The sequence below is a fragment of the Emydura macquarii genome, unplaced genomic scaffold (assembly GCF_026122565.2).
Source record: "Emydura macquarii macquarii isolate MOO-44397 ecotype Brisbane River unplaced genomic scaffold, CSIRO-AGI_Emac_v2 contig_2292, whole genome shotgun sequence".
NCBI classification, from domain to species: Eukaryota; Metazoa; Chordata; order Testudines; family Chelidae; genus Emydura; species Emydura macquarii.
The window spans coordinates 3,342,133-3,364,062 of NW_027132429.1; the positions used below are offsets into that span (position 1 = coordinate 3,342,133).

Sequence of the window (21,930 nt, forward strand, 5' to 3'; positions counted from 1 at the left end):
CATCCATGCTGCCCTTTCCTTTAGGCGAAAGCCGCGAATGTGTGAGACCCTCCACGAGCCGTGAGAGCCGGCAGCCAGGGGCTGTGCCCCCCCAGCTCTCCCCCCACACCAGGTGCAGCTCCCAGCATGCAGTGCGCCCTCCCCCCGCCAGGTGCAGCTCCCAGCATGCAGTGCGCCCCCCCCCCCCCGGCCAGGGGCAGCTCCCCGCATGCAGTGCGCCTCCCCCCCCCCCCCCGGCCAGGTGCAGCTCCCAGTATGCAGTGCGCCCTCCCCCCCCCCGGCCAGGTGCAGCTCCCAGCATGCAGTGCGCCCCCCCCCCGGCCAGGTGCAGCTCCCAGCATGCAGTGCGCCCTCCCCCCGGCCAGGTGCAGCTCCCAGCATGCAGTGCGCCTCCCCCCCTCCCGGCCAGGTGCAGCTCCCAGCATGCAGTGCGCCCTCCCCCCGGCCAGGTGCAGCTCCCAGCATGCAGTGCGCCGTTCAGCCAGGCCAACGGCCGGGCCGGGCAGTGCGGTCACTGCTCCCAGCATGCACTGCGCGCCAGCGAGCCCGCAACTACTCCCATGACGCCCCGCGGCCGCGCTGTGATTCCCCTTCCGGCTGCCAGGGCGGCTGTGCGGGCCCGGCTTCCGGGGGACGCTCTAGCCCAGCCGAGACTCGCTGCCCCGCCGCTTCCGCTTCCGGTCTGCGCAAGCGAGGCCGACTCCGAGTCTTGCTGCTGCCTGGGCCGCCGCCGCCGCGATGCCGACGGGGGACTACGAGTGAGGGGGGCCGGGGCGGGGGGAGCCCGGCGATTCGGGCGGGGCTCGGGCGGGTTCAGGGCAGGGGGGCGGCGGGGTCCTGCGGGCTGGGGGGGCCGGAGGTGGGGGGCGGGGCGGGGCGGTGCTCGGCGCTGCCGGTCTCTGACTCTCTTTGTCTCGCAGCTCGAAGCCCAGCTGGGCCGACCAGGTGGAGGAGGAGGGAGATGACGGTGAGAAGCCCCCGCCCCCCCCCCGGGCACCCCCAGAATCGCGTCCTTCTGCCCCAGCGCAGGCCCCGCCCCCCGCGGGCCCCTCCGCTGTGGGGCGCGGCAGAGCCCAGCGAAGCGCGGCCGGGGCTGCTCATGTAACGTCTGTGCTGGGGGGGGCGGGCCCGGGGCAGCTCTGGGCGCTGCTGCTTGTGGCGATTCCCGTGGGGCCTCCCGAGCCTGCTGGGACGTCAGACGCGCGGTCGCCACGGGGCTCTGCCGCAGGCCTGGCCTGTGCCCTGCCCAGTGCAGCCTCTCCCAGCCCCGGGCGGGGGGTTCGTTCCACTCCGCCACCCCCCTTCCAGCCGCTCCGAGACCTCGCGGAGCCGTGACTGCTGCTTCCCCTGACAGACAAATGCATCACCAGCGAGCTGCTGAAGGACCTGCCCCTCAGCGGGGGGCTGAAGGACCTGCCCCTCAGCGGGGGGCTGAAGGAAACCCCCCCGACTCCCGACCTGAGTGCAGATGTGGAGCTGCTGAAAGCAGGTAAGAGCTGAGCCGGGGGCGTGGGACCCCCCCTCCCCCAGGGAGCAGTTCGGTCACACAGCTGTCTCACCAGCCTTCCCCTCTGCAGGTCCCCTCCCGCCCCCGAAAGAGCTGATCGACGGGAACATCAAAACCATCACCGAGTACAGGGAGGAGGAGGATGGGCGCAAGGTGAAGGTGAGTGGTGGGGCTGGGGGTCGCTCCAGGCTGGTGTCCCCCCAGTACCCACCGTGGAATCCATTGGGTCCAGCCCAGCTCGTTCCCTCCCCCCGCGGGCAGAGTCGCTCCGCACAGCCCCTTCCTGGCCAGGATTGTACATCCTGAGCAATGGGGCTCCCCCGGCTGGGCAGGCCTTGTCCCCTCCGTTTTCTGCTCGTTGTGCGGAGCTGCGGTGTTCACACCCTGCGGGGATCCTCCATCCCGTTGGAAGGCAGGTGAGGCTGGGCAGGGTGGAGCCTGGACCTGGAGCGAAGCAGCCGAGTGTGTCTCCAACTGAAGCATCTGGTTGCACTCCCAGTATCACCCGCCCCCCGGGCACACTGACCCGCCTGGCCTCCGTGACACTCAGCGGCTGGTACTGTCGTCCCTCTGCAGATCATCCGCACCTTCCGAATTGAGACCAGGAAGGCCTCCAAGGCCGTGGCGCGGAGGAAGGTGAGTGGGCTCTGTGCTGGGATAGCAGGGCCACGAGGGGTTAATCCCCCCAGGCCGTTTGCGGGGGGTGGTGGGGTGGTGTTAGCAGCTGTCTAAGCAGGGAGCTGGGAAATCCCCTCACCAGGGCTCTGCCTCGTCCTGGAGAAAGCGCCCCTCTGGCTGCCAGGTCCCCCTTGTCCCTCCAGTTCTGTGTCCCCTCCTCCCAAATCCCCATTGCTCCCCGGGAAGCCCCTTGGGCTGGGCACTGGGGGCTTTGCCCTTTTCTCTTCTTGCTGCTGAGCTGTGTCAAGGGGTCTGAGCCAGCGGGGCTTTCCTGTGGTGGGGGAAGCATGGTACGAGGGGGGGTCCCATCGACTCCCCAAGTCCCGGTTCTGACCGTCGTCTCTCGCCCAGAACTGGAAGAAATTCGGCAACTCTGAGTTCGATGCTCCTGGCCCCAATGTGGCCACGACCACTGTCAGCGATGACGTCTTCATGACCTTCATCACCAGCAAGGAGGTGAGGGGGAGGGGTGCAGTAGGTGTCTGGGTGGCTAATGGGATCTCTAGGGGGTCTTGGGTGGGGGGAGGGCACAGCGGCTCCTGCAGCATTTGAAGGGGCCTTCTGCGCATTCCTGCGTGTGGGGCTGGGGCTGGGGGTGCCGCTCGCTGGCTGGGATGCTCTGGGGCAGGGGGAAGGGAAATGCTGATTCGCCAGCTTTGGGGAATGGGCGGGGGATGTGGGAGCCCCAGTGGAGGGTTGGGGCTCCCTCGTGCTGGTGCCCCACTGCTGGGCGGGACTGGAGTTTGGGGTTTCCCATAGTTGGTGGCCCCACCCTGAGGTGCGGGTGGAGTTTGGGGTGCCCCCCCCAGGCGGGGATGGCTCCTTGGGTCTGACAGCTCCGCCCTCTTGCCGCAGGACCTGAACTGCCAGGAGGAGGAGGACCCCATGAACAAGCTGAAGGGCCAGAAGATCGTGTCGTGCCGGATCTGCAAGGGCGACCACTGGACGACGCGCTGCCCCTACAAGGACACGCTGGGCCCCATGCAGAAGGAGCTGGCCGAGCAGCTGGGCCTGTCCACGGGCGAGAAGGAGAAGCTCCCAGGAGGTGCTGGTTGCCCCGGGGGGGGGCAGGGTCACTGCATGGGGGGCAAACAGGGCAGGTGGGAGCCGGAAGGTACAATGGGGGCACACCTGATTGACCGAGGGATAGGCAGAGGGAGCCGGGCGGGGGTGCAGCAGGGCTCCCCAATGAAGGCTGAGGGGTAGGCAAGTGCCTAGAGGCGGGGCAGGGAGGGGCAGTGGATGATGCGGCTCTGCCCCGTGGCCCGTCTTAGGCACGGCCGCTCGACTCCGCTGATGGTGTGGAGGTTTCTGCGTCTTGCTCTCTAGATCTCGGGTAACTTGCACCCTTTGTAAACGCACTGTATTTCCAAGCCCCTTCCGCGGCTGTTTCGCTAACGGTTCGCCCTGGCACCCGCGCGGGATGCTGGCTCTGCTCCGGAACGTGGTGACGCATCCCACACATCTGTGTGTGCAGGGCCCTTTGTCCCGCGGGAGGGGCAATACCTGGGAGCCGTGGGTCCTGCCCTGCCTTTCCCCCAGCTCGGGTTTGCTGCCTTTCCTTCCCTTGGCTGCTGCTGCTTTCACTTCCACGGTTCGCTGGTGGGCAGCTATTTCCGCTGGCTCCCATTTCAGGTCCCCCATCTGGTGCTGACGCGCTGCTTTCTCAGCCTCCTTCGTGCAGCCTCCGGTCGGGCCACTTCCAGCTTCGTGGCAGTTCTGCTGTTGCTCATTTTTGTATTTTTTCATTCTGCCGCTGCCTCACCCAAAGTAAACGAACAGCAAACCCCAGCCTGGAGCCTCTTCCCAGGCAGCTCGCTCTGAGTCACGTAAAACTCTGCTCTGCCAGGGCTTGAAGTGTGGACCTCAGCCAGCCACTGGGGTGTAAATCCTGCAGGCAGCTGCGCCGCTGTGTTACCCCTCTGCAGCGACCCGCAGCTAGAGCAGAGCCTGCATGACCCCTCCCTGCCGCCCCAGCAAACTCCCGAGACTTCTGCCAGTCCAACCCCTCCCCTCCCCCCCCAGTAACATTCAGTGAACCCCAGTTCCCGAGAGGTCTCTGCAGTGTCCACTCCAGCTCCCTAGACACTCAGAAAGGAGCCAAGTCGCTGTCTGCAGAGACAGCGCAGCAGCCTGGTGGCTTGGCGGAGGACGCCCCTCCCTTCAGCACGGCAGCACAGAGCTGGTTTGTGGTCACGCCAAGCATGTTTATTAACACAGAACATGGGTTCAGTAATGCTGAGCCAGCGAGAAGACAGGCCTGTGTACAAACAGAGCAGAACCGAACTCGCAGCGCTCCACTCTCAGCTTTCTCCTCTGCATCCAGCTGAGCCTGGGGGGTGCAGACCTGTCCCGCCGTGGTGGACACCCCAGACAAAGTCCCTCTGTCCGGCTGCTTGTTCCTGTCCTTGTCCTCACCCTGCTTCAGCCCCGGGCACGGCCCCCTCGATTGGCTTGATCACTTCGGTCGCCTAAGGCGCAGAGGTCCTGCTGTTGGCAGCAAGCTGCGGTGCCTGGTCCCTGGCTGCCGCCACAGCAGATTGGAAGAACGTCTCAGCGCAGGACTCGTCACGCCTGCCAGCGGGTCGCCGCTGACTCTAGATCTTGGGATGCCACTTGGCTCCCTTCGCCAGCTGGCGTACAGGGGCTCTGAGGGTCACGGGGGAAGGGTGTAGCGCCCTCTCCAGTGCTGGCTGAGGGGTGGGGGAGCCAGGAAAGGGGTGCAATGGGGGGTGGGTTGGGATCTGGGCACTGCTCAAATGCCCTGTGTTTCCTGCTCTCCCAGAACCGGAGCCGGTCCAGGCCCAGCAGAGCAAAACGGGGAAATATGTCCCGCCCAGCCTGAGGGATGGCGCCAGCCGCCGCGGGGAGTCCATGCAGCCCAACCGCAGGGGTAAGTGCCTGGGCCCGGGCGGGCTGCAGACCAGCCAGCCTTTCCGCTTATCAGTACTGGCATGGGCAGCCTGGACTGCTGGGTCCCTTCCCCAGCTCTGTGCCTCGGTTTCCCCCGTGAGTCAGGCAGGATCGGTTCCTGCTCTTCCAGCTGCCTGGGCTCTGGCAGCGCCACAGCGCTGACCCGGCCTCGCTGCTGGCTCCTCTAACCCACCCCCCTCTCCCCAGCCGACGACAACGCCACCATCCGTGTCACCAACCTGTCGGAGGACACGCGGGAGACCGACCTGCAGGAGCTTTTCCGCCCCTTCGGCTCCATCTCCAGGATCTACCTGGCCAAGGACAAGGCCACAGGGCAGTCCAAGGTGAGCCCCACGGGGGAGGTATGGGCGGCTGCATCTCCTGGCAGAAGACCCTGGCTGTGCCAGGCGCTGGGGCACTGTCCCACAGCCCCCACTCGCTCGGTGGGGGGAGGGAGAGTCCCCACCCTGCTCTGCTCTGCTCTCACCACCTGCTTCCTCCCCCAGGGCTTTGCCTTCATCAGCTTCCACCGCCGGGAGGACGCCGCCCGCGCCATCGCTGGCGTCTCCGGCTTCGGCTACGACCACCTGATCCTCAATGTGGAGTGGGCAAAGTGAGTGCCAGGCCAGGGGGTGGGGGGTCCCCAGCGACGTGCCCGGGTCTCCCCTTGGGCTCCCGCCCTGCCCAGGGGCTGCCACGCTGGCCATGTGGGGGTAGGAGGTTAGAGGTGGGTGTAGAGCTGCCCCGCTGGCTGCGTGGGGGTAGGAGGTTAGAGGGGGGGTGTAGAGCTGCTCCGCTGGCTGCGTGGGGGTAGGAGGTTAGAGGGGGGGTGTAGAGCTGCCCCGCTGGCCGTGTGGGGGTAGGAGGTTAGAGGTTAGACGGGGGGTGTAGAGCTGCCCCGCTGGCCGTGTGGGGGTAGGAGGTTAGAGGTTAGACGGGGGGTGTAGAGCTGCCCCGCTGGCCGTGTGGGGGTAGGAGGTTAGAGGTTGGGTGTAGAGCTGCCCCGCTGGCCGTGGGGTAGGAGGTTAGAGGTTAGACGGGGGGTGTAGAGCTGCCCCGCTGGCTGTGCGGGTTAGGAGGTTAGAGGTTAGACGGGGGGTGTAGAGCTGACCCCCTGGCCGTGGGGTAGGAGGTTAGACGGGGGGTGTAGAGCTGTCCCGCTGGCCGTGTGGGGGTAGGAGGTTAGACGGGGGGTATAGAGCTGACCCCCTGGCTTCGTTCCCATTCTAACCCCCTTTTTCCCCCTCGCAGACCCTCCACCAACTGAGGCGGTGCCTGCTGCTGCTCTGGGAATGGCCAGCTGCCCTGTAACCAGAGACTTGGTCACTAATAAAGGTTCATCCCAGCTGGGTGTGTGGGGGCCTCACTTCCTCCCCCACCCTGCAGCCCACCCGTCAGAGGGAAGCAGGGAGGGGCTGGACCCAGCCTGCAGCAGAGCCTGCTCACATGGCTGCAGCAGCGGGTCTCAGCCCCCAGGTCCCTGCCACTGCCGCCAAGCAGGCAGGAAGCTGGGGGTTTGCAGGGCCCCGGCAGCAGCTCGGATCATGTCTGCCCCGGCTCTGACTCAGCTGCCAGCGTCCCAGCCCGTGGCCAGGCACTGGGAGCAGAGTCAGCAGCACGTGGGGCACGCGTGGCTGCGGTGATGTGCACAGGAACAGGCTGAGTGCTGGGGCGAGGAGCCTGCCCCGCTCTGAGCTCTGGCCCCTGCCTTCGCAGGGGTGCAGCTGATCTCCCAGGAGCCCCACATCCAGCCCTGAGCGCTGAGCCTGCTCTGCATGTTCATCCGGCCCAGCGGGCTGGACAGGCGGGGAAGGGGGGTGATCCTAGGGCATTGCGTCTGCGGCACCAGTGGGGGGCTGATTCCCTCCCAGTGCCGTGAGCTGGGGGGGGTCAGTTGCAGCCTTTAGCGCCACTCTCTCGGGTGCCTTGTCCTGGCCCTGCCCGCGGGGGGTGCTGCAGCAGCCCCGCATGCTGTCCGCCAGGGCGGCGTAGAGCAGGGGGTGGGTGCAGATGTTGAGGGTGACCAGGATCTTGCTGAGCTGGTAGGCAGAGTGGACGAGCAGGGCGCGCTGGCAGTCCTGCACCCTGGCCGCCAGGCGCAGGCCCAGGTTGAGGTTGCGCAGGATGTGGTAGGGCAGGTAGGAGACGGCGTAGAGCGCCACCCCCACGCTTACTAGCCCCCCCACCTTGCGCTTCTCCAGCGGCGTGATGTTGGGGTTGCGGCAGACGGTGCGGAAGATGGCCGCGTAGGAGAAGAGGGTGAGCAGGAAGGGCAGGGCGCAGGCCAGGGCTGCCAGGCAGAGGCTGTAGGGTAGGTACGTGGGCAGCTGCGCGTCCGTGGCGCTGCCCAGGCACTCGGTGCTGTTCTCACGGGTCCTCAGTGTCGAGAAGTGCAGCGTGGGGGCGGAGATGGCCCCCACCAGCAGCCAGACGGCGCCGCTCAGCAGCTTGGCGTGGCGGGACTCCAGCCGCCCGTGCACCAGGAAGGGGTGCACGATGCCCAGGTAGCGGTTGAGGCTGATGCAGGTGAGGAAGAAGATGCTGCCGTACAGGTTGCAGGTGAAGAGGAAGCGTTCCAGCTTGCAGAGGGCCAGGCCGTAGCGCCAGTGCTTGGGGGGGTAGTAGTAGATGGCCAGGAAGGGCAGCGAGAGGGCGTAGAGCAGGTCGCTGACGGCCAGGTTGAAGGAGAACACGATGCCCGTGTGCCAGCGGCGCTCGCAGGCCACGAAGCGATAGACGGCGAAGGAATTGCCGGCGAAGGCCAGCAGGAACTCCAGCGCCAGCGCCGGCCACATCCCCTCCTGGAAGGTACTGAAGGAGCCATTGCAGGACCCCTGCCCTGCAGCAGCCATCCTGGGGCGAAGCGAGGGGGAGGCTGGGTTAGTGCCCTGCGCCTGCAGCCCAGCCCTGGGGGGAGGGGGCCACTGTCACCCCAGCGCAGCGTGGGAATCTCACACATCAGGCTGCTGCCTCGGAGAATGAGTCACAGGGCGGGTGGAGGCAGCAGCGCTAGGCGGGCGAGTCTGCCCCCAACCCACAGGGCTTCCTGCCACTGGAGGAACGCGGGGACCAGCCGAGCCTTGGCCCCATGCAGCCTGCGTAAGTTGGAGCTACTCGAACAGGCGGGTTTCTGGGCCAGGGCCTGCAGCTGCACCATCCCCCCCCCCCACCCTGGGCTACAGCCCAGCCAGCACTGGGCAGGACCCCCCCTTCCACAGGGGGAGATCCTCAGCTGGTATCAATCAGCACGCGCACCATGGGCGGGAGCTTCCAGCCAGCCAAGGCTGAGCCCCAGGGGTCAGGCAGCAGGGCTCTGGTGGTTCATGGGGCCCTGGCTGGGAGCAGCACATGCATGGCGGGGCCCCCCAACCCCAGGCAGGAATTGCCCTGCACCCAGGCCGGGAGTGAACAGACCCAGGCAACCAGCCTGAGACTTCTTACGCTGCCCCAGGCCCCGGCCCCACACTCACCTCTCCTCCGGCGGCAGGACCAGCTCTGGTGATGCAGCCAGGCCCGTTTCCTGCACCCGTGAGCTGTCTCCGCAACCCCCCCCTTTGCGCACATTTAAGGCACCCAGCCTGGAGGGCGGGGCTCTAGGGTTAGCACCATCCCCACCCTCTGCAGCCACTACCCAGGTGCAGGGGAGGGCCCTCAGGGGGGCAGGAGCTACCCCCCCACCCACCCCCTATCAGAGCTGGCTGCAGTGTGGCATCACGCCTGGGTGCCCACGGCAGGAAGGCAGGGCTGAGCCCCCTCCAGGAGAAAGGTGCCCCCACCTCACCTGGTGGTGCTTGAGTGGGGCTGACCTGGGCAGGGAGCAGCAGCGCAGGCCCCACCACAGGCAGGGGACAGAAGCCGCTGCCCACAGCCTCGAGGAGGAAGCTGCCCAACTTCCCCCTAGGCAGCCAGTGCCCCAAGGACTGCTTCCCCCACACCAGCAGGGAGGGACAGGAAGCAGCTGGGGGAGGGGGGGAACGGAGGACGAGCACAGACCGTCTTGCCCACAGAGAACCTCAGAGGTTGGCGGCGCAGCCCGGCACAGACAGACAAGGGGGATGCAGAGCCGTGTATTGCCCAACAAGTCAGTACAGGCCGAGGGCCCTGGGACGCCCGCCCGAGGCTGTGGCCAAGGCAGAGTCCTGGAGGGCTAGTGCCGCCCCTTAGTGGTGGTGCTGCGCCTCTGCCGGGCACCTTGGCCCTGGGCTGCCTGCTTCCTCCACAGCCTTTTGAACTTCGCCCCAAGGACCCTGGGGCTTCGCTTGGCTGCCGGCTGCCCCGCCTGCCTGGGTCCTTTCAGCTTGGGACTCTGGGCTCCTCGCCGCTTCCTGGGCCCCTTGCAGCCCCCTGCGTCCTTCTGCTGCCCCGGCCCCTGCGTGCTCCCCCTCTCCCTCTGCCGCCTGGGGTCTCTGGGGCCACGCCAGCCCCTCTGCGGCTGGCCAGGGCCAGTGGCTCTCCTGTGCTTCGCTCTGCCTGGGTCGGGGCTGGCGGGCTGCTCTCCAGCCTGGCCGGTTCTGAGTCTCTTGCTGGGCTGGGGGGAGCGCTGGGGCCTGTGTTTCCTCTTGGTGCGGTGGGGAAACAGATCTAGAGAAGCGGGAGAAAGGGGCAGGAGTCAGGATCCGGGGTGGGCAGGGCAGATCAGCTGCCGGGGTTCCAGGGCCCACGGTGGGTTACCAGAACCAACCCCAGGCGATACAGCATCAGGTGACGGGCTTGGTGGGCAGGGCTGGTTGCCGACAGGACCCACCCCCCTTCCCACAACTAGGCTGCGATTCCGGCGGGTGCTGGGATGCCGGGGCGAGGCCTGGGACAGGCTGCGCGGCAGAGGACAGGGTGGTGCCGAGGGATGGGCGCATCAGTGCGTTTACTTTGAACTGACATCAGAGCACGCTCAGCGAAATCCGCATCATCAGCTGCGCCCGGCGCTGAGACCCTGCCCCGGGCCCGTGTCCTGCGCTGCGCGGCCGGGGGCAGGCGGTTCGCGTCTCACCTTCGTCCGGCTCCTCGCCCACTGCCTGTCGGTAATATTCCACGTCGTCGTCTGATTGGTCAGCCGGGTCCTGGTCCTCCGGCAGCCCAGGATCCTCAGCGTCGCTGTCGCCGTCCTCCCCCTGCCGCTGCTTCCTCTGTATCCCTGCCAGGCTCTGCTTCCTGTACCCCAAAGCGCCAGCATCAGCCCCGGGGGCACTACAGCTCCCAGCATGCACTGCTCCGCCAGGGGCAGGGCCAGGTGGCAGTGCAGTGCAGGCTGGGAAATGCAGTCTCAGGGACGGCAGCCATCAGGCAACCTCAGACCCTGCTGGGGCTCCTGGCATGTCTCCCTCCAACCCCCTCCAGCTGCTGCCCCCCCAGCCTGGCCCCCCCCAGACAGGACAGTGCTGGGGGAGCTCCCGCTCACCTGTGGGCCTCCCGCTGCTCCTTCTTGCGCTGCACATCAGCCTCCTGCCTGCGCCGCCGCTCCGCCTTCAGCTGCAGCTTCTCCTCCTTCCTGGCCAGGGCTGCCCGGAGCTGCTCCTCCGTCCTGTGAACTGGGGGCAGGGGAAGAAGGGGGGATTCAAACCCACAGCCTGCTGGCCAAACAGGACTTGGGGGGGGGCGGGGCAGAGGCACTTACTGAAGCTGTGGTAGAGCACGTTGCCCTGGCTCAGTCCTTCCTCCACCTTGACGAGCTGCAGGGTTATTCGGGGCCCGATCTGCGAGGAAGGTGACAGAATCCATCAGACAAGGGCAGGCCCCCAGCCAACCCCACCCCCTGTCCCAGCCCCCTTACAGCGGGGTGTCCAGTCGGAGTCTGCAGGGGGCTCTGGGGTGTGGAGGCCCCTGGCCCAGCCCCACGGCTGGGTCAGACTATAGCTTTGAAGATCACGGTTCTATCAAGGTCTCTCTCTGTTGTCATCACAGACGGCGCCCCCGCCCACCACTGAGTCGCCCCAGCCCCCTGGCCCTGGCCGCAGCACGCACCTCGGTCAGACGCACGGCACTCTGCTGGGCCTTCATGTTCCCCCGGCCCGCGTAGGCCTGGGGCAGCTCCAGGATATTGTGGGTCCCATCCTGCTCGGCCTCGCTTTCCGACAGGTTAATGTCCCTGTGGGGAAAACACGGCAGGTCACAGGACAAGCTGGCACTGCTCTGCTCTACACACGACACCCCACTCCTCTCCCAGAGCTGAGGAGAGAACCCAGGAGTCCGGGCACCCAGCCCCTCCTGCCCTAAGCCACTCTCCGCCCCAGTGTAGAAGTGCAGCTCAGAAGCCTTTTCTCCCACCTCCCTGCCCTGTGGGCATGACGCGTCTCCCCAGGCGACGAGCCCCGGCTTCGCCAGCCCAGAGGGCCCAGACGGCAGGGAGTGATGCAGGGCAAGACACCTGCCAGTGCAGCAATGGGCCGGGCCGCCAGGCGCTGCACACAGCCGCAGTCTCAAACCCTGGCCCGGTCCCACGCAGGGCCCAGCACTCACTTGACCAGCAGCTCACTGATGTCCTCCAGCCGGCTCATGTTCGGGAACTTCTCCTGCAGCAGCTTCTTGAGGCCTTTGCTCACGCCCACGGGCACCACCTTTAGGCTGCTGGGGGGGAGCAGAGGGGGGAGGGGTCACGCACCAGGTCATCGGGATCCACAGGGAGCAGCTCCAGGTTGGGGGTCTCTGGGAGCAGGAGGGGCCGGGAGGGACCCAGCTCCCGACACTGGAACGAATCACAGGGCCCAGGGGCAGCAGGCATTGTCCAGCCCATCGCGTCTGCCCACCTGGGTGGCTCAGCGATGGCAGGGGACTGCAGTGTGATTCGAACCCAGCACGCCCAGCTGCCTGAGCTGGCCTTTCCCCACGCGCTGCCGCTCGGCTCTTGCAGGCCAGGGGCTGGACCAGCGGAGAAAGGAGCACAGCGCACGCCGGTGGTGTTTCCCCAGGAGTTTGTCCTGGGAGGGGCCTGGAGCCCCCAGCTCCACCCTGAAAGACGAGCCCCGTGTGGGACGCGCCCAGAGGGAGCCGGTCGGGGTCAGCCCCATGCTCTGAGGCACCAGAGATTCAGGGCACACCCCAGGAAAAAACCAAAGAGCAGCTGCTCAAAGGCAGCAAGCTGCTAGTGTCTGTCTGGCCGCAAACCCCGCTGGTGCATCAGAGCGTTTACTTTAGGATGAAATCACAGATTCATCATCAGGCTATACTCTCATCAGCTGCATCCAGGCAGAACTGCTGGGGTCGCCTGCTGAGAAGGAGAGCTCCCTTTCCCCTCGCACACCCTGGGTGATCACCCCGTGCCCAGGCCCCGACCGTCCCCAGCGCAGACACTTACTAGTGGCGGAAGTCCAGGAGCTGGGTGTCCGCGTTGTAGCTGATCAGCAGGCACCGCTTGATGGCGTTGAGATTGACCTGGGGTGGGGCGGAGCAGCGCGGCAGTCACCGCGCGAGACAAGCACCAGCACAACGGTGCTTCTCCCACCCCTGCCAATGAATGTCAGCCCACAGGGACCCCCATGCTCCATGCAACACAGGCTGGGGGGCCTCAATCACCCCTCCCCTCTACTCCTCAAGTCCCAGGATGGTCTCCCTTGGTCCTGCGGGGCCTCCCCCCCATGCACCCACCTTGTGGACATTGATGGAGGGGAACATGTTCTGGAACATGGTGGCCATCAGCTTGACGTGCATCTGCGGCAGGCCGAAGTTGTTGAGCACCAGCAGCGGGTGGTGCGTGAACTGCTGCTCGTGCATGCGGTGGCGTTTCAGGGATGACACCACGTCCTTGATGAGTGAGTACTGGAGGGGAGGGGAGAGCAGAGCAGGGGGTTGGGGGGCCAGCGAGAGGCAAGGGGGAGCAGGCTTTTGCTGCCCCAAGGGCAAGTTTGCTCTGTGCTGCTTAGGTGGGCCAGGGAGGAAGCATCATGTCTCTAGGTTCCACGGACACTTGGCATCCCCAGCGTGTTCCCTGCAGCACAGGGTGGGGGCAGGGCAGCGGCAGGATCACGGCCCGGGTAGCCCCTGCCCGTCACAGGCCCGGCTCTGACCTCTCTGGCCAGGGACAGAGTCTGTCACCCACGAGCCAAGCAAGTGCAGCTGGCCCGGGATGTAAGGCTGGCTCTAGCTAACCCCAAACTAACGGGTGGTGGCAGCTCCGGAACCCCAGCGGACGTGCCCAGCACCCACCTGCGTGACTTTGAAGGTCAGTGTTGGGCCTCCAGGGAGACGGAGGAGTTTCTGCAAGAGAGACAGACAGACAGACAGACACGGGGTCAGGGCCGGGTAAGGCCAGCACCACAGCACCCGCCCACCACGGCAGCGTCAGACTCGGCGCCGAGCAGGCTGCCAGAGTCCGCTCCTCTCGCTCTGCCCAGCGGGATGGGTGCATCAGTGCGTTTACTTTGAAACTGAAATCACAGCGTGTGCTCAGTAAGATTTGCTTCATCAGCTGCATCCAGCGCTGGGCCCTGCCACGGGAGACGCCCGGGGGAAGGAACATCAGGGGCTAGAAATGGGGGGGCCTCGCTGCAGTCCAGCTGGGCGCCGCGCTACGCAGCCCCGTGTTTGTGCTCTGCACCAGGCTGCGGGGGAAGGTGGTGGCAGCACAAAGAGGCTCACTGAGCTAGCAAAGGCCCCCGGCAGACCCCTGCCAGCCGGGGGAAAGGCCTGCCCCTTCCTGGCCACGGGGAGCTGTCCCGTTCTGGCAGGGCACAGAGCCAGGGGGCTGAGGGCTTTCTACCCGCACCCCCAGGCTACCCGCTCCCGGCCCAAGCCCCCCAGCCCCTGGCGCAGCACTTACGAAGTTGACGCTGGAGGGGGATTTGGTGAAGACGAGGAAGTGCGTCACGCCCAGGGGCCCCGCCACCGCCACGAAATCCTTCAGCGCGTTCTTCTTCTGCACCTGGAGGGCAGCCAGCGTCACGCCACCGCCACCGCCACGCTCAGCCCGGGGCCGGAAAGGGACGTCCCCCCCCCCCCCGAGCCAGGCCAGAACCCAGGAGTCCCGACACCCCCCCCCTCCGCTGTGACCCGCTGGGCCCCGGTGCCGGGGCAGAACCCGGCGTCCTGCCGGCGCGGCGCGGCCCGGCCCTGGAAGCCCAGGCTCGGGGCCCCGCGTGACTGCACGGCCCGGGCGGCGGGCGCGGCTCACCTGCAGGGCGCTGGCCGTGAAGGGCTCCATGACCCGCCGCACGTCGAGCACCAGCTGCTGCAGGGCCCGGCCGGCGCGGCCGCGGTGCAGCACGAAGCAGTGCGGGGCGGCGGAGAACCGCTCCTGGGCGCGCTGCTGGGCGGCCGCCCGCGCCCGCTTCTGGTTCTTGGTCTGCGGGGGGCAAACGGGGGGTCAGCCGGGGGGGCGGGATCGGGACCCCCTCCGCCGCCGCCGCCCCTCCCCCACAGCCCCCCTCGACCCGCCGCCCCCCAACTCCCCTCCCCCCGGCCCCCAGACTCCCCCTCCCCCACAGCCCCCCGACTCCCCGGCCCCTCCCCCACAGCCCCCCGACTCCCGTCCCCTCCCCCACAGCCTCCCCCCGGCCCCCCGACTCCCCTCCCCCACAGCCCCCCCGCACCTTGCTGCCCGCGCGCCCCATCCCGCCGCCGGGCTCCCGAGCCCCGTCCCCAGCCACTCAGTGCCCACGCTGCGGACACGGTACGTCACTTCCGGCCGACCCGCCGTGAGGCAGTCTCAGCGCGCCGGGCACTTCCGGCCGGTGCCTCCCTCTAAACGGTCCGGGCTCTGCCGGTGGCGCAATTGGGGTGGGGTTGACGCTCTCCCCGGTAACCGCCACAGGGTCCGCCCCCCCCGTGCCCCGCCATCCCAGCTGCCCCCCCACGTGGCACCTGCCCCCCCCGGAGCGGATCCCGACGCGCTACGTGCCGCTGGCGCAGCCCCACGGCGGGGGGGGGGGATTCACCGGGCCAGCAGCGGAACCGGCTGTTCGGGGCCCGGGCCGGGCCCGTCTCTCTGGGCCCCGCTTTCCCGGGCCGGGCCGGGCCGGCGGCGCTGTCTGTCCTGCCCCGCCCCGCCTCGCCCCTCTGGGCCCCGATCCCGCCCCGCTGCCTGGAGCGCGCTGGGCGGGAAGTCAGAAGCCGGCTGTGCCGCGCTGCGCTCTGCCATGGGGGCGGGGCGGGGCGGGGGGGCTCCTGCGCTTTGAGGAGCAGCCGGCGGCGCTGGGCCAGGAGACCGGCACCGGCACCGGCCGAGGCAGGCGGCTCCGTGGGCAAACGCTCCCCTCGTTACCCGCCTCGGCGCTGCTGGCCCGGCCCGTTCCGTTCCGTTCACCCGCCGTTCACGGGCCGCTCCCTCCAGCCCCGCCGCCGGCCCCGGCGCGCTCCGAGAGGCTCCAGCGCAGCCCAGCGGATAGTGTGCGAGTCCTGCCCCGGGTCACCGGCTCCTTAGCACCTGGCTTCCCCCATGTCCCCCGGGCTAGCCCCTGCCCTCGGCCGCTAAACCCCGCCGGCTCGGTGGGTGCAAACCCCGCCTGGCCCTCGTCTGGCTCAGGGGCACTGCCCCGGGTCAGTGTGCCGCCCTGCAGAGGTTCAGGCGGGGCAGGCGCTCTGTGTGCCCCCCATTCTCCTCGCCAGGGGCGCCGCGTGCCCCCCATTTTCCCTGCCCCCCATTGCCTCCCCACCAGGGGCGTTGTTTGCCCCCAATTCCCCCTCCTCCCACTAGGAGCTCTGTGTGCCCCCCATTCCCCAACAGGGGGTTCTATGTCTCCCCATTATCCTGCCCACCAGGGGCTCTGTGTGCCCCCCCATTCCCTATCCCCCCCCACCGGCTCTGTGCCCCCCCATTCCCCAACCCCCCTGCCAGGGGCTCTGTGCCTCCCATTCTCCCAGCCCTGGGCTCGGTGCCCCCTGGGTGGCTGCCAGGCACCCGCTCCCCCCCCTCCCGGGCTGGGCTGGGCCCCCTTCATGGCAGGGCTGGGAGGGGAGGGAGGCTCAGGAGCCGCCTCTGGCTGCCTTTCCCGACCTGAAGCAGCGCGGAGCAGAGCGCTCAGCTGGGCCAAGCTGTCACTGCAGCCTGGCATCTGCAGCCTGGGGCCGGGGCCGGGGCTGGACTGGGCCTGTGGCAGAGCTGCTCGGGCACTGACCTGGCCTGGATTCCACAGGGGATTCACCCCTTCTCCTGGGGGCCCGGTAAGGTGGGTCCCAGGTGCATGGAGGGGCTGGGAGGTGAATTGGGGAGGGCAGGGGGGGCTTTGGAGACTTGGGGGAGTTTTGTCCCAGCTCCGAGCTGTTGGGGCAGGTCTGGGAGCGAGAGCCCAGGAAGGGCGCGGGGCTGCACAGGCAGGATGGGGGGCGGGCGGGCGGAGAGCCTCAGGAATGGGCAGGATGTAAATATTTACAGCTGGGCTGAGTGCAGGGCTGGGGGTGAGGAAAGGCATTTCCCGTGCCCGTCGCCTCTGCTTAGTGTCACAGGCTTTGTGCCGCGAGAGCTGATGGATGTGGCGTGGGGTCTAGTGGGGAGGCAGGGAGCCAGGACTCCTGGGTTCTCTTCCCGGCTTTGAGAGCAGAGTGGGGTCTAGTGGGACGCCTGGGTTCTATCCCTGGGTCGGGGCCAGGAGTGGGGTTTAGGTGGGCGCTACCTGGGCTCTTCCACACCTAACTCTTCTGCTCCTGCTGTGTCCCGTGCGGGCCGGCGATGGCGACCGCCTGCCCGCCCCAGCACTGAGCGCACCGGAGCACCCTGCAGCTGAGGAGTCTGGTAAGTGCAGCTAGCAAAGTGGCGACCCCAGGGCCAGCCCTGCTCCTCTGAGAGGGGCCCAGCCCAGGACGGGAGCCGCAAACCAGGGAGGCACCTGCCTGTGGCAGCCACCCCACCCACAGGGGCTGCAGCCCTGGGCTTGCAGCGAGCAGGGGGCTTGTGGAGAGGGCCTAGGGCTGGGACCCAGGAGCTGTAGGTCAATTCCTGCCTCTGCCACTGACTCCCCGTGTGCCCTGGGCCTGAGATAACTGGGCTGACGCTTCCTGTGTCCGTTCAGCTCTGTGCAGCGCCCCGATCCCCTCTGGGGCACAAGTAGACCCGGGGGGCAGATGGGGGGACTGAGACTCTGGGCAGGAGCTGGAGCCCCCAGCTTTCCCATGCTGGTGCTGTTCGGCCGTGCCCGGGGCAGCGGGCGTGTTACCCTCCTGGAGCGGGGGCTCGTGCCCAGGTAGTCGGGTCCCTCCTGTGAACGCCAGCTTGGACTGTGGGGCAGGGGGCTCGCGGCAGGGACCCTTTGGGGGCTCTGGGACGGATGGGTACGGGCCAGCGAACCTGGTCTGGCTGGCAGCCAGTGCTGCGTGAGGTCCTCGGTCGGCTCTGGGCAGCGCCTGGCACAATGGGGGGGGGGGGGGGGCGATCCCTGTCAGGGTCCGGGCCCCACCTGGCATGACGGGGCCCTGATCTGCGGCATTTCCTCCCTCTGCTCTGCCGGGTCTCAGCTCTTGGCAGGCAGGGGCTGGCTGGAGGCAGGCTCCTGGTCCGGTCCCTAGTGCTGGCTGGCGGCACGGCTGGACTCCCCCTGCTCCGGCTGGCCTGGCTGGAGGCAGCATGGCCTTGCTCAGACCCGAGCACCTGGAAGCGGGTGTGCTCCGCTGTGGGGTCCTGAGCTGCTCTGCTCTGGAGAGGGGCCAGTTCAGGGGGTTCTGGTGGGGTGGGGCAATGGGGTCAGTGAGGGGGGGCAGAGCTGGGGTGAGGCAGGGGCTGGCCCGTGCTGGGTGCTGGGTCAATGCCCGCGACAGGGAAGGGGCTGGGGGCGGACTGGCACTAAAAACAGCCCTGGGAAAAGCATTTGCCGGAAGCTGGAAATTGTCTCCTGATGTGCTGGGGGTTTGGCACCGAGGACTTTCCACTCCTTCCCAGCATTGGCCCTGTGTGTGGGCAGGGGGGGCGACATCCCAGCTCTTGCATACGTGTGCATGCCAGGGAGCGTGTGGAGAAGGGCTTCTGGGCCGGGGCGGGGGGTGCGTGCAGGGGAGCTGGGCGCCGAGACGCCTGGTCCTGTCCCTAGTTCTGGCAGATGAGCGGGGAAGCGTGGTTAAAGTCTGGGAGCCAGGACTCTATCCCCACCTTCACCCCGAGTTGTGCAACTTGGCAGCAGCAGAGCCCTGCCTCGCTTTGTGCCTTAGTTTCCCCATTGGCAAAGTGGGACGCTCTGTGCAGCGAGAGTGGGGGGGTAGGGTTGATTTCTCTGTGGTGCGTGGAGCTCTTTGCACGGCCGTGCCGCCGACAGGCCCCGTGTGCAGAGGTAGTTGCGGGTCGCCCCGTGTTCCCTCACGCCCTCCAATCCCTGGGGTGCTAGGCCTGTCCCCAGCCAAGGGAAGGGGTCAGCTTCCCTCCCCCAGGAACCCAGCATCCTGCCATGCTGTGTGTGGTGGAGGGTCTCTGCGCCCCAGGGCTGGCGTGAGAACAGGGTCAAGGGCCAGCATTGTTTAGCGGCAGCGATAAGCCTCGCACCAGGGCTTGAGACCGGACGTGGGGGGAAGCGGGGGCTGGGAGCAGCAGCCTTCCCTGGGGGGGCTGCTTCTCCTCGCTGCCTCCAGGGACCCCGCCCCAAGAGAAAACACCCCCCATGGAGCTAACAGAGCCCAGGCGAAGCAGCCTGACAGCCCTGGGGCTGCGCCTCCCCCAGAGGCCTGGTGAGGGGCGAGGGGCAGCAGGCTCCCAGTTGGTGGTTAGAGGACGGGGGCTGGGAGCCAGGACGCCTGGGTTCTAGCCCCCTCCCCCCCGTGGTTCTTGCCCCCAAAGGGGGTCCAGTTAAGGCTGGAATGCGCCTGGAACCCTGGTCCATTGTTTCTGGTCCCGCAGCACCCAGAGGGAGGGGGAGACAGTCCCTGGGTGGGAGGGGAAACTGAGTCACACAGCGGGGCTGGGCAGCCAGCAGGGCCGTGTCTGTGGTGGGACCGGCTCCCAGCCTGGTGCCCCCCCCCGCTGCCCCACCCAGCCCCCCCTCAGCTCCGTTCTCCCCCCCAGCGCCATGGCGCCCTGGCACGCGGCCCTGCTGCTCAGCCTGGCGGGGCTGGTGCCTTCGGAGAGTCGCGTGGAGGAGCCGGGGCGGAGCCGGGGGGGGCGGGCGGCCGAGCCCCCCCCCGGGGCCAAGTGCACCTACACCTTCATCGTGCCACAGCAGAAGTTCACGGGGGCCGTGTGCTGGAGCAGCGCCTGCGCCGCCCCCGAGCCGCCGGGGCCCAACCGCAGCGAGACGCGGGCGCTGCAGGCGGCGCTGGGCCGGCAGCAGGGCGAGCTGCAGCGGCTGCGGGGCCTGGTGGAGGTGGACGGCGTCCTAGTCGGCGAGGTGAAGGCCCTGCGCAAGGAGAGCCGTGCCATGCACGCCCGCGTGAGCCAGCTCTACGCCCAGCTGCTGCACGAGATCCTGCAGCGGCGCCAGCGCCCCGGCCTGCTGGCCCAGCTCGAGGGGCGCGTGGCCAACACCTCGGCCCAGGCGCTGCAGCTGGCCGCCGGCTACCGACGGCTGGAGCTCAGCTACCAGGCGCTGGCCGCCCTGGTCAACAACCAGAGCGCTCTCATCGGGCAGCTGGAGAGGCAGTGCCGGCCAGGCACCGGGCCAGCCCCCCCGCAGGTACCGCCGGGGCTGGGGGGTGCGGGGGCCGGGGGCACTCGGTGCTGGGGGGGAGACGGGACAGAGGGGGCAGTGGGGCTGGGCCCCACGTGCTCGTGCCCCACACCATGCAGCCAGGGGCGGCTGTGCCCCATATGGGGGCTGGGCTGGCAGGCGTGGGGTGCCCAGGCTCAGGGCCACGTCTCGTCTCCCCGCAGCCCCCCCTGGTGCCGGTCGTGCCCCTGCGCCCGGCTGGCATGGCCAACGAGAGCAGAGCCCATTTCGACGCCATCGCCGAGCTGCAGCAGGACCAGACGGAGCCCGTGGACGCCCCCCCGCTGCCCTCCAAGGCCCCGGGTGAGTGGCGCGGCTGGAGCCGGGGGCGCAGGGGACCCAGCTGCAGCCCCCAGCCCAGGGCAGCCCCCCACCCCTCCGTGAGGCCCGTCCCGTTCGCTGCTGAGGCCTCGTCCAAGCCAGGAAGGGGAAGGGAGAAGGGGGGGTCTGGCCTGTGGCCTCCCCCTCCATGTCTGGGACGTGCAGGGCCCCGCCCCCCTGCGGGCTTTGGCTGAACATCCATGGCGGGGGGGATGTGGGGCCAGGATTCGCCGCAGGCTTTGCTGGCTGACAGGGCCTCTCCCCCCCAACCACCCCATTCCTCCAGCCTCCCCCAGCGCCTCTCTCTAGGGCCCCACGACAGAGCTGGGCTGGGAGTTCCCGACAGTTCCTGTCCTGCTCTTTCTCCGCCCCTCCCAGCCCCAGGGATCGAAGGGGCGCCTCTGGCTGGGCCAGCGGCCCAGGGGGCAGGAGGGGGGGCTGGCTGCTAGTGGAGCCCAGAGTGGGCAGTGTCCCCCAATATCCCCCCTCCAGGGCACCAGGCCCCATGTTGGGGCCTTAAGAGGGGTGGGGGTGGCAGCTGCACCCTTCTTGCAAGGAGCCCTGGCTTGTGGGGTGGGGTCAGGGAGGTGTCTCTGGGGGGTCCAAGGACCACTGTGGGGGGCCCGCCTGCCCCCCTGACGTGGCTCCCCTGGCGCAGGGCCCTGGCGTGACTGCCTGGAGGCGCGGCGCAGCGGGCACGGGGCCAGCGGGGTCTACGAGGTGCAGCCGGCGGGCGCAGGCCCCTCGCTGCGGGTCTGGTGTGAGCAGGAGCACGAGGGCGGGGGCTGGACCGTCATCCAGCGACGCCAGGACGGCTCCGTCAACTTCTTCACCACCTGGCACCACTACAAGGTAGGGGGGCAGCTGGGGGTCCCGCCCCAGAGACGGGGTGGGGGCTACGAGGCGCCAGGGCTCTCTTGGAGCTGGGGGGCGCCAGGGCGATGCAGCGATGGGCCCGGTGGAGAAGCCTGGGTAGGGTCTGGGGGGCAGGAGGGGGGCTGAGGGCAAACCAGGCCCCACAGCCCAGGGCCTGGGGGTGGGGAAGGGGACGTGAGGGGGGGGTCACACGTTGCAGGGCTGGGCCCCCCAGGCCAGGCCTTTACCCTGCCCTCACTTCCCCCCAGCACGGCTTCGGGGCGCTGGCTGGGGAGCACTGGCTGGGGCTGGAGAACGCCCGGCGGGTGACGGGGCAGGGCCCGGGGCCCTACGCGCTGCGGGTGCTGCTGGAGGACTGGGCAGGGCGCCAGGCCTACGCCCACTACGACCACTTCGCCCTGGGGCCCGAGAGCGACGCCTACCGGCTGCGGCTGGGCCGGTACCGCGGCAGCGCCGGCGACTCGCTGGCCTGGCACGACGGGCGCCCCTTCAGTACCCTGGACCGGGACCACGACGCCTACAGCGGTGAGGCGGGGGGGGGGGCAGCACCCGGTGGACTTGGGCCACCAGCGACCACAACCCCTCCATGGGCGGGGGGCAGGGGTGGGTTCTGCCCCTTTCCCTCCCACCCCCCGCGGCGCCTTTCAGAGGGGCTAACGTGGGGCTCCTGCATGACCCCGGGGCTGGGGCCGGCCGACTCGCCCCCGCCCCTGACGCCGTGTCCCCTCCCCGCAGGGAACTGCGCCCACTACCAGAAGGGGGGCTGGTGGTACAACGCCTGCGCCCATTCCAACCTCAACGGGGTCTGGCACAAAGGCGGGCACTACCGCGGCCGCTACCAGGACGGCGTCTACTGGGCCGACTTCCGCGGCGGGGCCTACTCCCTGCGCAGGGTGCTGATGATGGTCCGGCCCGCGCCGCCCGCCCCCGACGCCTGAGCCCCGGAGCCGCCCGCCCCCCACGCCTCAGCCCCTTGTGCCACCCCACTTCCCCGCTCCCCTGGAGCTGCCCTGACGCCTCAGCCCCCAGAGCCGCCTGCGCCCGGAGCCGCTGCCCGCCGTGCACACAAAGTGCCACGCCTGCCCGCCT

At 68.7% G+C, this 21,930-nt stretch overlaps 4 protein-coding genes and 1 non-coding gene across 5 annotated transcripts; 2 read left to right on the forward strand and 3 right to left on the reverse strand.

Annotated features, from left to right (window-relative positions):
• The first annotated feature begins 654 nt into the window (after positions 1 to 654).
• On the forward strand, positions 655 to 7,157 carry EIF3G (eukaryotic translation initiation factor 3 subunit G). Its single transcript, XM_067560638.1, has 11 exons — positions 655 to 758; positions 921 to 967; positions 1,355 to 1,489; positions 1,578 to 1,666; positions 2,084 to 2,143; positions 2,537 to 2,641; positions 3,041 to 3,230; positions 4,971 to 5,078; positions 5,306 to 5,442; positions 5,605 to 5,711; positions 6,350 to 7,157. Exons 1-11 carry the CDS (start codon positions 739 to 741, stop codon positions 6,363 to 6,365), a joined length of 1,014 nt encoding a protein of 337 aa, XP_067416739.1. The 5' UTR covers positions 655 to 738; the 3' UTR covers positions 6,366 to 7,157.
• On the reverse strand, positions 6,922 to 8,005 carry P2RY11 (purinergic receptor P2Y11). Its single transcript, XM_067560353.1, has one exon. It carries the CDS (start codon positions 7,948 to 7,950, stop codon positions 6,922 to 6,924), a length of 1,029 nt encoding a protein of 342 aa, XP_067416454.1. The 5' UTR covers positions 7,951 to 8,005.
• A 134-nt stretch (positions 8,006 to 8,139) lies between these two features.
• On the reverse strand, positions 8,140 to 14,813 carry PPAN (peter pan homolog). The gene is made up of 12 exons (XM_067560635.1): positions 14,617 to 14,813; positions 14,199 to 14,369; positions 13,848 to 13,949; positions 13,235 to 13,285; positions 12,677 to 12,847; positions 12,387 to 12,463; positions 11,552 to 11,659; positions 11,057 to 11,180; positions 10,710 to 10,788; positions 10,494 to 10,623; positions 10,086 to 10,246; positions 8,140 to 9,679 (listed from the first exon to the last, which is right to left on the reverse strand). The coding sequence occupies exons 1-12, from the start codon at positions 14,635 to 14,637 to the stop codon at positions 9,246 to 9,248; spliced, it is 1,629 nt and encodes a 542-aa protein (XP_067416736.1). The 5' UTR covers positions 14,638 to 14,813; the 3' UTR covers positions 8,140 to 9,245.
• On the reverse strand, positions 12,199 to 12,277 carry LOC137161423 (small nucleolar RNA U105B). The gene has a single exon (XR_010922067.1). It is a non-coding gene; the product is annotated as a small nucleolar RNA U105B (small nucleolar RNA).
• Positions 14,814 to 16,502: 1,689 nt separating the features above from the next.
• ANGPTL6 (angiopoietin like 6) lies at positions 16,503 to 21,803 on the forward strand. The gene is made up of 6 exons (XM_067560636.1): positions 16,503 to 16,754; positions 19,005 to 19,611; positions 19,809 to 19,947; positions 20,624 to 20,817; positions 21,090 to 21,366; positions 21,577 to 21,803. The coding sequence occupies exons 2-6, from the start codon at positions 19,009 to 19,011 to the stop codon at positions 21,777 to 21,779; spliced, it is 1,416 nt and encodes a 471-aa protein (XP_067416737.1). The 5' UTR covers positions 16,503 to 16,754; positions 19,005 to 19,008; the 3' UTR covers positions 21,780 to 21,803.
• The last annotated feature ends 127 nt before the right edge of the window (positions 21,804 to 21,930 follow it).